At 39.5% G+C, this 16,470-nt stretch overlaps 8 protein-coding genes and 1 non-coding gene across 9 annotated transcripts; 6 read left to right on the forward strand and 3 right to left on the reverse strand.

The window, feature by feature from the left end:
- Positions 1–190: 190 nt before the first annotated feature.
- MAM1 (Mam1p) lies at positions 191–1,036 on the forward strand (the record flags this gene model as incomplete). The annotated part of the gene is made up of 1 exon (XM_037290664.1): positions 191–1,036. One exon carries the CDS (start codon positions 191–193, stop codon positions 1,034–1,036), a length of 846 nt encoding a protein of 281 aa, XP_037146559.1.
- Positions 1,037–1,588: 552 nt separating this feature from the next.
- SPF1 (ion-transporting P-type ATPase SPF1) lies at positions 1,589–5,233 on the forward strand (the record flags this gene model as incomplete). The annotated part of the gene is made up of 1 exon (XM_037290665.1): positions 1,589–5,233. The coding sequence occupies one exon, from the start codon at positions 1,589–1,591 to the stop codon at positions 5,231–5,233; it is 3,645 nt and encodes a 1,214-aa protein (XP_037146560.1).
- A 124-nt stretch (positions 5,234–5,357) lies between these two features.
- On the reverse strand, positions 5,358–7,118 carry TAH11 (Tah11p; the record flags this gene model as incomplete). The annotated part of the gene is made up of 1 exon (XM_037290666.1): positions 5,358–7,118. The coding sequence occupies one exon, from the start codon at positions 7,116–7,118 to the stop codon at positions 5,358–5,360; it is 1,761 nt and encodes a 586-aa protein (XP_037146561.1).
- Positions 7,119–7,840: 722 nt separating this feature from the next.
- Positions 7,841–9,802, forward strand: HG535_0H01640 (Hsp70 family protein; the record flags this gene model as incomplete). The annotated part of the gene is made up of 1 exon (XM_037290667.1): positions 7,841–9,802. The coding sequence occupies one exon, from the start codon at positions 7,841–7,843 to the stop codon at positions 9,800–9,802; it is 1,962 nt and encodes a 653-aa protein (XP_037146562.1).
- A 329-nt stretch (positions 9,803–10,131) lies between these two features.
- On the forward strand, positions 10,132–10,551 carry VPS55 (Vps55p; the record flags this gene model as incomplete). The annotated part of the gene is made up of 1 exon (XM_037290668.1): positions 10,132–10,551. One exon carries the CDS (start codon positions 10,132–10,134, stop codon positions 10,549–10,551), a length of 420 nt encoding a protein of 139 aa, XP_037146563.1.
- Positions 10,552–11,275: 724 nt separating this feature from the next.
- Positions 11,276–12,217, reverse strand: BUD16 (putative pyridoxal kinase BUD16; the record flags this gene model as incomplete). The annotated part of the gene is made up of 1 exon (XM_037290669.1): positions 11,276–12,217. One exon carries the CDS (start codon positions 12,215–12,217, stop codon positions 11,276–11,278), a length of 942 nt encoding a protein of 313 aa, XP_037146564.1.
- A 1,619-nt stretch (positions 12,218–13,836) lies between these two features.
- HG535_0Htrna12G lies at positions 13,837–13,907 on the forward strand. Its single transcript has one exon. It is a non-coding gene; the product is annotated as a tRNA-Gly (tRNA).
- Positions 13,908–14,188: 281 nt separating this feature from the next.
- On the forward strand, positions 14,189–15,091 carry YIP5 (Yip5p; the record flags this gene model as incomplete). Its single annotated transcript, XM_037290670.1, has 1 exon — positions 14,189–15,091. The coding sequence occupies one exon, from the start codon at positions 14,189–14,191 to the stop codon at positions 15,089–15,091; it is 903 nt and encodes a 300-aa protein (XP_037146565.1).
- Positions 15,092–15,181: 90 nt separating this feature from the next.
- Positions 15,182–16,165, reverse strand: SUT1 (Sut1p; the record flags this gene model as incomplete). The annotated part of the gene is made up of 1 exon (XM_037290671.1): positions 15,182–16,165. One exon carries the CDS (start codon positions 16,163–16,165, stop codon positions 15,182–15,184), a length of 984 nt encoding a protein of 327 aa, XP_037146566.1.
- Positions 16,166–16,470: the final 305 nt, after the last annotated feature.

The following is a 16,470-nucleotide window of genomic DNA, read 5'->3' on the forward strand; positions in this document are numbered from 1 at the left end:
TCACAGCATACGTTTTGTTACCCGGCTTGAGATCGTCTTTGTGTCACAAATAAAAATAATAGCTTCAATTACTGACGTTACAAATTGCAGTAGATATTTGTAATTCAGTATATACAAAAGTGAGCTGGATCATTGTTCTAGAGAAACATATTTAGTTTTCCTACACTTTCATGCAAATTTGAGGACTCGCATGGCAGATAAGAAAGGTCTTAAAACGAGGCCACAGGCATTAGGTAATGTCGATACAAACAGACTGCGTGGTAAGGGAAACTGTTATGGGAGAGGTAGAAAGCGCTGGACGGCAGAAGCAGATCGCCTGAGGAATAAAAAACAAGTGCAGCCGAAGGAGGAAGATACAGGTGAGTCCAAGGTGGAAGCAGATGGTGAGCTTACCCAATTCCTGGGGGATAATATAAGGGACTCGGAGCCCGTCTCCCTGGATAGGCAGAGAGTTGAGCAGTTGCAGGAGGACTTGAAGACTCAAGAGTCAAAAAGTGCCAACAGTGCAAACAAATGTGATCATTATCTCTGTAGCATTGCTAACAGGAAAAAACTTCCCAATTTCAGATTGTGGTTCTTGTTTGAATTGGAGGTCAGTTATTCGGGAACCGAGAATTTGAGAGACTGCTACTATAGCCAGATTTACAGAAAACTAGATCCAAGCTGGAAATTAGAAAATGTGTTTCATAAACAAGATGATTCAAAGGATATCACTTCGTTTTCTCTGGGCCAAGTGATTATACCAGAAACTTCTTTTTCCCCAGAATACCCCCATAGGAATAGTGAGTGCGTTTCGGTTCATACTCAATATCCGCAGGAGTCCTCAGCTAAAATATCTGCAAGTTTTTTATCTTCCAGAAACAAAAGAGAGGTATTCGACCAGCAGTGTGTGAACGCTCAGGATATACTCAACGAAAAACGAGGGGTGACACCATTCGTGGAGAGCAATTTAGCTGGTACTGAAAACTGTTGCTCCTTAGAAAAAAAATTAGGAATGATGCATGGCTTGGATTTACCCGAAATGAAAGGTAACTAGTTGTTTTTTTACATTTTATTTGTTTGTCGGCAGTGTCATTTAACATTTAGCACAGTAAATAGAACTTAGCCAAAAAAGCCAGAATCTTTTAAAATGTATAAACAACCAAATTAGGACTTTCTGCTTTCTGCTCTTTCACTTCACATAGTACAGAGCAATAAATGGCACTTATATCATAAATACATGGTACTCGAACAGGAAATCTTTCAACAGTAAAGCTCAACTTTCAGCATTTAGCAAAGCAGCCGTAATGGTGATTAAAAAGAGGGAAAAAAAAATTGAAAAGACATGGAAGTAGGTTAAGCCTACATAAAGTAATTTTGAGGTAATACCAATGACTTACCGCTCGCTCTAATCGATGCGTAATCTAGCTATTTAGTAGAATCTTTTAAAGACAGTTGATAGTTGTCATCATGTACGCAGGTGGAAGCTGTTCCTCGACAATAAAAAGAGTAAGATGTGGCAAGAATACTTTCAAGATAATAGATCAGATGGTGATTGACAGCTCCACAGGACGATCTGAGGTACGAGATTCAGTCGCATTAGTATCAAATGCCAGCTAAATCGTATGTGTCGAGTCCCTTAGTGGAAGATTCGAGACTGCTGGTACCAAAACCTGTCTTGAGCAGACCATATACGTTGTTCCTCTTTCCACTATATGCAACGTTTGCACATTTATACTTTCAACAATATGATACTTACATCAAGGGTCCTGAATGGACGGTTGTGTACTTGGGAGCAATTGTCTCCTTGAATGTTTTACTGATGTTGATGCCAGCGTGGAATATCAGAATTAAAGCTGGATTCAATTATACTACTGCCGGTGACTTAGATGAGGCTACGCATATTTTGATTCGGACAACCTCGAACAATGGTGCTGATGATATTGTGGAAATCAAAAGAGTCAAGGAGGAAGGTGTGCTACAAATTTTCTTTGAGTTCCAAAAGAAGAGGTTTTTGTGGGATGTGAAAGAGGAACTATTCTCTTCTCCAAAATTTACAATTGACGAATCTCCCAAGATTGGTGACTTCTTGAATGCTAAAGGAAATTCTGGTGATCTGACCCATTTGAGAAGGTTATATGGTGACAATTCATTCGACGTGCCCATTCCAACCTTTCTTGAATTATTCAAGGAACATGCTGTTGCTCCTTTGTTTGTCTTTCAAGTCTTTTGCGTGGCCTTATGGTTAATGGATGAATTTTGGTATTATGCCCTATTCAATTTATTCATGGTCGTTTCTATGGAATGTGCATCTGTTTTCCAAAGATTAACAACTTTGAAGGAATTCAGAACAATGGGTATTAAGCCATATACTCTTAAAACGTTTAGAAATGGTAAATGGATCGATCTCGATAGTGACAAGCTGTTACCTATGGATATTGTTTCCATTACAAGAACTGCAGAAGATAGTGCTATTCCGTGCGACTTAGTTTTGATCGATGGGACTTGTATCGTTAACGAAGCAATGCTTTCTGGTGAATCAACTCCATTACTTAAAGAATCTATCAGATTACGTCCAAAAGAGGACTACTTACAACTCGATGGTGTCGACAAGAATTCCATTTTACATGGTGGTACAAAAGCCTTACAAGTAAGCCCTCCGGAGGCTCACTCACATTTGCCAAGTCCACCTGATGGTGGTGCTATTGCTGTGGTAACAAAGACTGGCTTTGAAACTTCTCAAGGTTCTTTGGTCCGTGTTATGATCTTTTCCGCTGAAAGAGTGTCTGTTGATAATAAGGAAGCTTTATTCTTCATTTTATTTTTATTAATTTTTGCTATCATCGCCTCCTGGTACGTTTGGGTTGAAGGTACAAAAATGGGAAGAATCCAATCCAAATTAATACTTGATTGTGTATTGATCATCACATCTGTTGTCCCACCTGAGTTACCAATGGAACTAACCATGGCTGTTAATACTTCTCTAGGGGCCTTAGCTAAGTTTTATGTTTATTGTACAGAGCCATTTAGGATTCCATTTGCTGGAAGAATTGATGTCTGTTGTTTCGATAAGACGGGTACTCTAACAGGTGAAGATTTGGTATTTGAAGGTTTGGCAGGGTTATCATCCGATAAAGAAGATATCCATCACATGTTTATCGCTAAAGATTCTCCAGCGCAAACAACTTTAGTGATTGGTGCAGCACATGCTTTAGTTAAACTAGACGATGGTGAAATTGTCGGAGATCCTATGGAAAAGGCAACGTTGAAAGCTCTTGAATGGAAAGTTGAACACAAAGATTTTGTTTCAAAAGCAGGTGTTGGTAAGGTTCACATTTTGCGCCGTTTCCAGTTTTCATCTGCTCTGAAGAGATCTTCTTCTGTAGCTAGCCACCAGGATAATATTTATGCCGCTGTTAAAGGTGCACCTGAGACAATCCGTGAAAGATTGACAAATGTTCCAGAAAACTATGATGCAATTTATAAGACCTTCACTCGTTCAGGCTCAAGAGTTCTTGCCGTTGCTTCAAAATCTATGCCTCACTTGAATAAAAAACAAATTGAAGATATTAAGCGTGAAGATATCGAATGTGATTTGAATTTTGATGGTTTCTTGATTTTCCACTGTCCATTAAAAGATGATGCCATTGAAACTTTAAAAATGTTGAATGAATCCGCTCATCGTTCCATTATGATTACAGGTGATAATCCATTGACCGCCGTTCATGTCGCTAAAGAAGTCAAGATTGTTGAAAGAGAAACGTTGATACTAGATTATCCTGAAAAATCTGATGGAAGCGATGAATTGGTTTTTCATAATGTTGAAGATACTATTTTAGTTTCTTTCGGAAGTAAAACAAAGATAAGTGAAATCTTCGATAAGTATGATATTGCTGTTACGGGTCACGCTCTCAACGCAATCAAAGATGAGGATCAGTTGAGAAATTTGATTCGTCACACCTGGATATATGCTCGTGTTTCTCCAGCTCAAAAAGAATTTTTGCTGAATACTTTAAAGGATATGGGTTATAGTACTTTAATGTGTGGTGACGGTACGAACGATGTTGGTGCCTTGAAACAGGCCCATGTTGGTGTTGCGCTATTAAACGGAACTGAAGATAGTTTGAAGAAAATGGCCGAGAATCGTAGAGATGAAAATATGAAAAGTATGTACTTGAAGCAATGTAGCTTTTTTGAAAAGTGGAACCAGCCACAACCACCTGTTCCTGCTGCAATTGCTCATTTATTCCCACCAGGTCCAAAGAATCCTCATTATTTAACCGCTTTGGAGAAAAATGGTACAAGTATAACACCCGAAATTAGAAAAATGGTCACTGAAGCCAACTCGAAACCAGCGGTACCGTTAAAAATGGATGATTCCAAGAATTCCTCTGCGCAAAGCGGTAACGATCTCGCATCAATGCTAATGAACTCTGCTGGTGACTCACAAGATGAGGAGGCTCCAACGTTAAAACTGGGTGATGCGTCTTGTGCTGCTCCTTTTACATCCAAGCTAGCCAATGTTTCTGCGGTAACTAATATCATTCGTCAAGGTCGTTGTGCATTAGTGAATACGATTCAAATGTACAAAATCTTAGCTCTGAACTGTTTGATTAGCGCTTACTCCTTATCTGTTATTTACCTTGCTGGTGTGAAGTTTGGTGATGGTCAAGCCACTGTATCAGGTTTATTGTTATCTGTTTGTTTCTTGAGTATTTCTCGTGGTAAACCGTTAGAAAAACTATCAAAACAAAGACCACAGGCTGGAATTTTCAATATGTATATTATGGGATCCATTTTATCCCAGTTTGCCGTTCACATTGGAACTTTGGTGTACATCACAAGTGAAATATACAGGTTGGAACCAAGAGAGCCAAGTGTTGATCTTGAAAAAACTTTCCAACCTTCTCTATTGAATACAGGTATCTTTATTGTTCAATTGGTGCAACAAGTCTCGACTTTTGCCGTTAACTATCAAGGTGAGCCTTTTAGAGAAAACATCAGAAACAATAAAGGTATGTACTGGGGTATCATTGGTGTTACTTGTTTAGCCTTAGCTGGTGCGACCGAATTTGTACCTGAACTAAATGAAGCAATGAAATTTGTTCCAATGGATGATGAATTCAAATTCAAATTGACTGTTACCTTGATGGTTGATTTCTTTGGTAGTTGGGCTGTTGAAAATGTTTTCAAGTTTTTCTTTATGGATGCTAAACCCTCTGATATAGCTGAGCGTACTATTAGCATTGGTTAGTTTGCCCAGTGACATTATAAATTTTGCCACTAATTGCCACCAAGAAGCATTCTTCTACATTGGGGAAGATGCAATGACAATATATACTCACATATAAATATATATAAACGTCGTTTTATTATTATCACTCTTGTGACTGATCCATTTCCTCTTGATGAATCCTTGATGCAAGTATTTCCTTATTCAAAGTATTCCATCGATAAACTTTCAGTCCACCTTCAACAGTCTGAACAGAAATTTCATCATTGAGTAAATTTTGCAATTTCAGAAGAATTTCTTCGGCTTCTTTGTATCCAATTGGATTATTCGTGTCTTCAAGGCTGTCGACGATTAATGTACTCAGGTAGGTGACTGTATATGGATTACCCCATTGCAAGGATTGCAAAATATCAAATACTTGATTAACTTTAACGGTTAAAAACTGTTGATACTGTCTTTGCCTTTGTGATAGTAAAGCGGCTGATCGTCTTTCCTTCTCTCTTAATCTTTCAAGAAGATTCATTTGCGAATCATGCTTTTTCTCTGGGTACATATATTTTTCTTTTGAATTCGATAAGTACAAAGGTCTGTTTGAAGAGTTTCGAGCCTTTGTTTTCATATTATCAACACTACTTCTATTGAAGGTACCTGAACTACCCCTTCTTTTATTGATCTTCAAAAGGGGTATGCCATTCGGAATGACTTCTTTCCTGCACATATCGTTATACCATGCATCTGCCTTTTCTACGTATTGTAAACGCCTTGACTTGTTAGTGAAAGCGAGGGATGAACTATTATTCGGCAGCTTGACAGTTAGCTCACATTTGGAGTTTGCCTCAATGACATAAGATTGAGGCCATATTGATACCATTCTTAGAAAATCGTCTTGTGAGGTTTTTCTCCTCATCATATTAGAAATCTGGGGCAAAAGCGAGTAAAGCTCTGGCTTTACAGCGGACGATCTTGAAATAGAATATAAAGATAGAACGGTTTCACATACGGAAAACATTTCTTTGTAAAGATTGATCTGTCTTTCTAAGCGCAATAACGCGGTTTGTCGTGGATAGAAAATAGATGCTGCATTGGGTAATTCTTGAATCTGCTGACGTAGTAAAATATCGACATGTCTTTTGCCCTCATTATCAATGATAGTACTCAATGGTAATGACACAGTAAGATGCATAACGTTGAGATCAGGCGAGATGTGCAAAGGCGACGTGGTATGCCTACCCCCCGACAATCTCGCCAGTAACGATCCTGTATGCAGTACAAGACGATCTTCATCTTCAAAAGATGCCCACGTATTATCGTCAGCACTAAACGTCGGAGGTTTGAATTTGACACCTTTGGTAGTGGGGAATACTGTCAGTAAACCAGTCGGCAGAAACTCTCTATAATCGGGGCTGGGAGCATATTCAAATATCTCTCCCGTCGGCAGGGTTTGTGAGCCCGTAGGACTGTTATTAAAAAAACGGCTTATCACGCTCGAGTAGTTATTCTCATCTAGCTTGTATTCGTCGTCGGGCACAAAGCTCTCGAGGCAGATTTTAGCAAAAAATAGTCCCAGTTTGAAGAGCCTCGTGTACAATCTTTTCAGCGTCCCATTGGCCATCTCGCGGTTGAATGGCAGGCTATCATCTGTGTTGAAGATATATTGCTCAAAGAGAATATTGTCCTCAACTGCTAAGACACCTGTAAAGTTGGCATCGAACTCCGTTTCTCTGTTGGGGATCTCCTGATCATTAAGCGTATCCACTAGAGAGTCCAATATATTTTTATTGGCGTGATTTTTCAACACAAATGTGTCATGATTCAAGAGGATGGCTTTCACCACTGGCGCCAAATGGTTTTCATCGTGGATCTCGTTGAGATCTATCTCAGGTAACTTGTACCTGCTGGAGCTCATCGCACGGGAAAGCAGGAGGGAGAAATTCGAACCGAATTTAAAATTCCACACAAGTTCAGAAATAAAGTTTGATCTATCGGAACAGAATGACTGCTTTGCAGATCCTCAAACCAGAGCGATGACATATGGATAATATCATATCGATTTTCATGAGATTTCATGAAATTTCATCCATAATACGATGCGACCTGGAACCTTTTTCAGAAAAAAAGAAATGACGATATGTTACCCGAACACTTTACATTGTCACTTTGAAAAACATTGAATTGAAAAACCCAGAGCCCCATACAGTTACCCGACATTAGCTAATAATTACCCGGCCAGTGACGTGACAAGTGATACACTAGTCACGTTTTCTTCTTTTTCCGGATTGTAGTCTTCCACGAAGTTCTATGACGTTCTATAACGTTCTACCACTTCTTTGGGCCATTTGGAAGAAAATTTTTTTTCCTTTCGTGCAGGCGGAGAGAATGAATCAGTGAGTGAATAATGTTTTTACCATCAACCTGTATACGTTATATATATATATATATATATATATAAATATTCGGATTCGATACTTTTTAAGGATTCTTGAGGATTATTAAGGATTTTGAAGGTTTCTTTAGGTTTTCTAAATATTTAAGGATATCCTAGGTTTTTGCAGGATTTAAAGGTGAATCGTGAGTCATTTCTTCAGGTGTTTCATTAGTTGCAGTTGAAATATAATTTGTGAAATTAGGATGCTTGCTGCTAGAAATATTTTGCGCAAGAGCGCAGTCGCTAGCCCAATCCGTTTGGCTAGCCGTTTCCAATCCAATGGTAAAGTTCAAGGTTCCGTTATCGGTATCGATTTGGGTACAACCAATTCAGCGGTTGCCGTGATGGAGGGTAAGATCCCAAAAATCATCGAAAATGCCGAAGGTTCAAGAACAACGCCATCGGTGGTTGCTTTCACCAAAGACGGAGAACGTTTGGTTGGTATTCCAGCAAAACGTCAGGCTGTTGTCAACCCGGAGAACACTCTATTTGCCACTAAGCGTTTGATTGGTCGTCGTTTTGAAGATGTTGAAGTGCAGAGGGATATCAAACAGGTCCCATATAAGATCGTTAAGCACTCCAATGGTGATGCTTGGGTTGAAGCCAGAGGTCAGACTTATTCACCAGCACAGATCGGTGGCTTCGTTTTAAACAAGATGAAGGAGACGGCCGAGGCTTACTTAGGTAAACCAGCTAAGAATGCGGTTGTCACTGTGCCAGCCTACTTTAATGATTCCCAAAGACAGGCAACCAAAGATGCGGGCCAAATTGTTGGTTTGAATGTTCTACGTGTTGTTAACGAACCAACTGCAGCTGCACTGGCCTATGGTTTGGAAAAATCTGATTCAAAGGTTGTTGCCGTTTTCGATTTAGGTGGTGGTACTTTTGATATTTCCATTTTGGACATTGACAATGGTGTCTTTGAGGTTAAATCCACAAACGGGGATACTCACTTAGGTGGTGAAGATTTTGATATAGTTTTATTGAGAGAGATTGTTTCTCGTTTCAAGAAGGAGTCCGGTATCGATCTAGAAAATGACCGTATGGCAATCCAAAGAATCAGAGAAGCTGCTGAAAAGGCAAAGATCGAATTGTCTTCAACAGTTTCCACAGAAATTAACTTACCATTTATTACCGCAGATGCATCTGGTCCTAAACATATCAATATGAAATTCAGCAGAGCTCAATTTGAAACTCTTACCGAACCATTAATCAAGAGAACTGTTGATCCTGTTAAGAAGGCTTTGAAAGATGCCACATTGAGCACTTCTGATATTTCAGAAGTCTTATTAGTTGGTGGTATGTCAAGAATGCCAAAAGTTGTGGAAACTGTCAAACAATTATTTGGTAGGGAACCATCAAAGGCTGTTAACCCAGATGAAGCCGTTGCCATTGGTGCAGCCATTCAAGGTGCTGTCCTAGCTGGTGAAGTCACTGATGTTCTATTGTTAGATGTTACACCTTTATCGTTGGGTATCGAAACTTTGGGAGGAGTTTTCACTAGATTAATCCCAAGAAACACAACAATTCCAACTAAGAAATCTCAAATTTTCTCTACTGCTGCAGCAGGCCAAACTTCTGTTGAAATTAGAGTTTTCCAAGGTGAGAGAGAGTTAGTCAGAGACAACAAGTTAATTGGTAATTTCACTTTATCAGGTATTCCACCAGCTCCAAAAGGTGTTCCACAAATCGAAGTTTCTTTTGATCTAGATGCTGATGGAATTATCAACGTCTCTGCAAGAGATAAGGCTTCTAATAAAGATGCTTCTATCACAGTAGCAGGATCATCTGGTCTATCTGAATCTGAAATCGAACAAATGGTTAACGATGCTGAAAAATTCAAGAGCCAAGATGAAGCCAAGAGACAAGCAATTGAAACTGCAAACAAAGCTGATCAACTAGCTAATGACACTGAAAGTTCTTTGAAAGAATTTGAAGGTAAACTCGACAAAGCTGAAGTTCAAAAAGTTCAAGATTTGATTACTTCCTTGAGAGAAATCGTCGCTAGAGTCCAATCTGGTGAAGAAGTCAATGCCGATGATCTAAAGGCAAAGACTGAAGAATTACAAAATGCTTCAATGAAATTATTTGAACAAATGTACAAGAATGACAGTAATAACAATGGCGAAAGTGGTAACCCTCAATCTGGCGAACCAAAACAATGAACGAAACCAATACATTATTAATCCTTTTTTTTTTCATGAATATCCTGTTTGTATCTAGTGGTTAATGTATATAAAAAATACTATTAACCAATCTTTTCCTGTATTTAGTCTTATACGTTCCAAATAATGTAATTTATTTTTAAATTTTAACTTTTAAATTTCAGCTTGCTCTTTTATTCCTTTGAAGGGCTCTCTTCTATGTTTTCTGATTTATCAAGTTTTAGGAAAGAAAAAAAGTACATGATCATTTAGTTACAAACAAACTCAAAGGGAAAAAGGGGAAGTTTAAACCTTTCAACACAGCAGTATTAATACTTTACCACGAACAAATGGATCTCAAGGTATCTCCCTTAACTAAAATCATTTCCCTTTCAGGGTTTTTAGCACTCGGTTTTTTATTGGTTATTTTAAGTTGCGCCCTATTCCATAATTATTACCCATTATTTGATATCCTAATCTTTCTGCTAGCACCAATACCAAATTCACTTTTCAGCAAATCAAATTTAGATAATGCAGATTTTATGTCTGATTCACCAAGTAATGCACAAGATTTTGGTAGTTTTTTGACTGGTTTACTGGCAACAAGTGGTATTGCCCTACCGGTAGTTTTTTACCATTGCCAGCTAATAGGTCTAATGAGTTGTGTTATGAGTATTCTAGGTGGGCTTATTATATATTCAAGTATAGTTGTATTTTCGTGGTTTTTCCATTCAAGTTGGGAACATGAAGAAGACGCATTATTTGGTTGAACCAATTAACTGGTAATCATCACAACAGATATAAGTATCGTTTTACAGGTCCAATGATTAGGGTTTACTCCCCAGAGTCTAAAAAATCTCTTCAGATGACAGATCTAGCACACTTCGTATTTTAATAAAAAAATAGCGACTTTTCACGTTTATTATGTACTCACTATCTTACCTAGTTATGGCAAATACTCTGATTCCGGTACTAATTGGAACATATAATAGTTGAAAAGAAAAACATGCTTCTCAATGGTTACAAAAAACACCAATTTCAGGAAAGGATGAAACGTTGAAGTTAAGGAAATCTTTAGCTTGAGCTACAATGTACCTCGTGCTGATGACTTTGAAGAAGATATATATGCACATCCTTGAATTTTGATTCTCCCTGCGAGCACAACTTGCTTGCGATAAAAGATTTTGGCCTTCAAGCTTGACGGAGAATTTACATTGAGTACAACTTTATTTTGGCTAACTCATCACTAAGAATTCCAATTGCTGTCCTTAGCTTTCAATATCACACCTTAAAATGATTTATTTTGAGGAATCAAGAGACTTTGCCCTAATGGAGTCGCTAAAACGATGAATCTTGAGCAATATTACCCCATTTGTTTTATGTTTTCCTTTCAATTTCATTTTCAGAACATCACTTGTCGGTCTAACTACAATATATGCTAATCTATGTGGGTATCAGCTCATTCAGCATTACATGATTTTTGCTTTTCTTATATTACAGCTTTCTATAAATAAAATTCTTCCTGGATGTTGATCCATCGCCTTCGTAGAGATCTCTTGACTCAATTATTCTCAATTCCATATCCTTCATATCCGAGGCAGACCCCATCTTAGCTGTTTTAAGCTTAGGAGCATATGAAAGGGTTTTCTTCAGAACTTTTTGTATAACATTGAGTACGTCATTAACTTGGTCTTCCAAGCGAACACTTGAATCGTTTGACGAAAATAGTTTATAAATTCTATCCAGAAGCAATGCTGAAAATAAATCCCCTACTCCGGTAAAATATGATTTGATCAATGGTACACGCAGAAGTATAGGCTTCTCACCTCTCATTGATGTTACAATGTAAACATGTTCAGGATCATTAAACATTTTAAAGTCACATGAAGTTACTACGATTACCGGGATAGTAGCATGAAGTTTCAATAATGCACTTTTCATTTGCTCAGAATTTCCAATATTCTCTCCGTTCAATATTTCCAACTCAAATTGATTCGGCGTTATGATATCCACCAGACAAGACGGACTCAGAGCCAGCTTCTTGTACTCCGGTATGACATCTTCATTGACATATAATTGGCCCTCATCGCCCATGACGGGGTCCATGAGCCATATGCTTTGCGGATTTGCATTTCTGTATCTTCTGTAATGTTGGCCCATGCATTGTACAGAACTTTTATTGGGCAGATAGCCGGACAGTAGTGCATCGTATTCATGCGGAAAGTTGCCCAGTACGCCGCATAAAAGCTGATCCAAGTCATTTTTTTCTGTTACATTACCAAATACTTTATCCATCCCATATCCAGTATGATTGGAAAATTGTACACTATTGCAACAATCCACGTCCCAGCCTAAGCATTGTAGCGGAAAAGTAGCAGCTTTATTGCCTACATAGCCGTGAACGACATGCGATTGAGTGGCTAATAATCTTGGCATGCTGTCAGCTTATATTAGGACCCCCTTCTATGATATCCTCGAGTTATTTATTCTGCCAACTATGAAATTCACTCTCTTTTTTTATATACCTACCATCCATGCCTGTAAGACTTTTTGGATATCTACCGACCAATCTGAAAAAGAAAAGTAACAATGAACTTATCTGTCTTACGAAGGAAGTCCTATCGAAAAAAAAATCAAACTAAAAAAATGAGAAAATGATGCATTTTATGGCGACTGTGACGTTGAGAATGTTGACAATGACAAAAAAACCGAAGCAAGATTTGATACCGGAAATCAATCACCGGAGTGACGAATATTACTTATGAGTCATTACTGCGAGTCGTTTAGAGAGGCTTTTCGTATCTTGCAAAAAGTCTATCAGTGTATAATATTTGTTGCCTGTCAAGCAGCACCTTCATCTATGCTCAAGGATTACCTGTGCCACATGGACAATGTTATTGCGCGACTGGGTTGTGGTCGGAGTTAGCGATACTAGCTTCCTCAGTCATTGATGATACTATCGTGATGTTCGGTTATAGAGGTATATAAGTCCTTCCCCCATATCACATAAAAAGGTAAAAACTAAATGTAACGAGAATGGATATCTAGAAAGAAGCCAGTATTTATACCTGACATTCTGAGCCTGTTGAACCCTAAGAAGGGTAATGAATAAAATATTTTCTCCCTTAGCACTTCCTAGTTCGAGTTGTAATTACGCTATTTTCCAGTCTCCCAGAATCTATAATACAGCTCGTTATTTCTTATTCCATGCCGTAAAGTCCTCCGTAGTCAGATCCCTGAATTGCAAGCGTGTCGCGGTACAACCTCCGCGGACGGCTTCTCAGACTTGATTTCTTTTGCGATATCACTGTGAAAGTTTCATCTTTGATTCTCTCAGGCTGTCATTTATTACATCTTGTTCACATCATAATATTAAGCAGCACTACTACAATCAATTTAGATTTCAGTAAATACCCATTTCAGTGCTGGAAATGAGCATTTCATCGAAATTGTTATTTGCAGAGCTTTTTGTAGCGGAATTGCCTACTTTTTATCATACGAGTTATAATTCAGATGCAGATATGCGTCAGTCTTGGCTTGTTTTGCTTTTCGTAACCAAAACTGAAGTAGCTCGCAGATGAGTATCTGAGACAATATTTGATGGATGCGCCTATTGACAACATCGAAATGTGTGGCCACTCTTGATGTTATTCTGCCTGTATGGTATGCTGTCATCCCTACCATGCTCAATCTCATAGATTCTTCCACATTCGACATGGCCGGTTGTGTGGCATGGATTTCTTTAGTGGTCGGAGTCCTGAAATTATAGTCACTCGCTCTAGATTGCGAGCCGATTACTTTCTTGAAGCGTTTTATATTCTGTCGGGGCTTGCTTGCTTCAGTGTGTCATTTGCGGAAATTTCGCAAGGGCGACTTTCGATCATCTGTTAAACTCCGTTTCAACAATCTCAAGCCAAATTGACGTCAACAATTCCAAAAGTGACTAACTCACTCAATTATTTCAGCTTACCGAGACGGTTGGTTCGAACATGTGCTGTAGCACATCTAATGCATGAGATTGAAAATACTCCTACTTCAAACTATCAAGTTGATAAGCGCAAGTGGTTTAGTGGTAAAATCCAACGTTGCCATCGTTGGGCCCCCGGTTCGATTCCGGGCTTGCGCATTTCTTTTTGTAAAACATACATATTTTTGGCACCAAGAGAGTTGCACTAATAAGAAACCTCAAGCATGGAGTGCGAGAAGCTTTCGTAAAGTACAGCATTGATATAGAAACGCCTCAGCTCTTAATAGGACAGTTTCTTTAAATCTGCTGAATTCATCACGTTCAACGAATTCGAAGGTATCAGTTTAGAGATAGACTTGAGAGTTTAGAACAATACGAATACGAGCCTTGCTCCTATTTTCTGAACAAGACAATCAAGCACAGTTCCAGCGAACTTTAAGATGGTGGATACCAAGGTTACACCTAGCAGGGACTCTTTCGAAATCGATGATGGTCTCGAAGGCGTTGATGACTTCGTGAACGAATCGAATCCCTTTGAAAATCCATTTCACGATACGATAGCAAATGATGAACCACCACCGGCGTATCAGGAACCTCTGCAACCATCTGCTAGAATAAGCGATGCATCAACCAGTGGGGACGCCGGAACAGTGCCATCTCCAACTCCAGCGGCGGGCACCGAACCACAATTGGGACCGGGACTGCTGAACTATTATTCGCGTTATTTCCAATTGAGCACCCAAGACTTTAAAACTAATCTTCACGAAAGTGTGGCATTCAAACTCAAAAAGGAAAATGATGATGAGGAATCGTCACCATCAACCATTTCGAGAGAACCCACCGACTTATATGGAGCTATATGGATCACTGCGACGGTGATAATGAGTAAATTTTTGATACTTGGCCTTTTATATCTATTGAGGCAGGGTATCATCAATGGCGTGGAGATACCGGAAAGACAAATGGAATCATTGTATCTGTCTCTGGTTCACGGAATCTGGATTTTCTACTCATACATCTTTGTCATTGGTGGTGCAAGTTATAAATTATTGAATAAGGTCGATGATCAGATTACACTTGCTGAAACGATATCTACATTTGGCTATTCGTTAACCATATGGATACCTATTTCGATAATAATCGAAGTGGTTGAGCTTTTCCAGCACGATATAATAAGAATAATACCATTACTGCTAAAAGTGTTTTTCGTAGCTTGTGCGTTTGCGAAGAGTTCAATCTACCTCTATTCCAAGTTGTCAAGACCAAACGGATCGAAATACGTGAATGCCATAATTGTCGCAAACGGTGTATTTTGTTTGCTGGTCAAAATATTTTATTTTTAGCTGCAACTAACAAGAGACACACAGAGAAAATATACCTATCATAACGTTCATTAAAAGGTGAGGAGGGGTGCAAGACTACATACGTTTTTTCTAAAAACCTGCATTTTTATAATCTGTAATATCCATTTCGTAAATTGAATCTTTTTTCAACCTCGCTTTAATCTTTGAAAAAACATTGATATCAGCTCTCGTAAAACCTTTTGAGAACTCGCAACAACAGTGAGAAGGAGAAGATGAGTTCTTCTTCTTGCGACAAGAAGAGCATTGCTGAAAATGAATAATCTTATCAATATGTTTGATAAGTATACTCTGATTTGGGGACGAGTCGTCTGACTCCAATAGATCGCTTGGCAGTTGGACATTCTGAAATAGCGTGTTCATATTTTCTCTGATCTCCTCTTTCGTGAAAATATGATGCAAGTTGTTCGACACTAACGGGATAATCGATTCGTCCTGCATGAATATCTCGATCTTGGCGTCACATTTGATCTTCTTCAACCTGCAACCATCGCAACTTGGCCCGATTCTCTGTCTTTTGGAGCTGGCCGCCTGTTTCCTTTCGGTTTTCGGCGAGTTGCTGCTGCTGCCGCCTGCACCGCTGCTGTCACCCGAATGCTGATCCTGGGCATCGCTCACCGCCAAAAACGCTGGTGACGGAGAGATCGCAGCACTGACAGGTGCTGTGATCGGAGCAGACGGCGGTGGAGTGATCACGTCCAGTCTGTTCACCACTGCGTTCGAGTTCGCACTGGCGCTCGCACCGGCCTCAACACCAGCCCGCGCATGCGGGCCTTGGCCAGAGATATTCAGCTTGGGCCGCTTCAAGGCGATCGTCGCCAACCGGTCCAGCGTGTTCTCATCAGACTCCGTCAGACCGCCTTTTCGCTTCAAACCAAACAGATCGCTAGGGCCCGCCACGCTGGCTGCATCGTGGCCGCTATGACTGTGGATATGACTGTGGACATGACAATGCTCTTGGCTGTGATGGTGCCGACTCAGACTCCTCAGGTCGGGGAGTAACAGCGGGGGCAGGGTATTGTTGCGGTTGACAACTGGTATGCTGGTGCTACTCATGACACTACTAAATGCCGAACTGAAAAACAGTACACAGTGCGGTGGATGGGGGTCCTGATCCTTGATGCTCCGTGCCTAGGTTGCGCTGCCGATCACACTACAACCGAGAACACTAATATATACGGATGCTAACAACGATTCTCTGCCTGCTCCAACGACAACAAAAATCTCAATTGCCCGGTAACGAACGATAATTCAGTGGTCTCTTTTCCCTCGTTTCTCGCCCGTTTTTATGGATGGGTCATATAAACTTTATTTATCGTGTTAAAAACTACATCAAAAGAGACAGAAAAACAAGACCGCCA

This window comes from Zygotorulaspora mrakii, chromosome 8, assembly GCF_013402915.1.
Source record: "Zygotorulaspora mrakii chromosome 8, complete sequence".
NCBI classification, from domain to species: domain Eukaryota; kingdom Fungi; phylum Ascomycota; class Saccharomycetes; order Saccharomycetales; family Saccharomycetaceae; genus Zygotorulaspora; species Zygotorulaspora mrakii.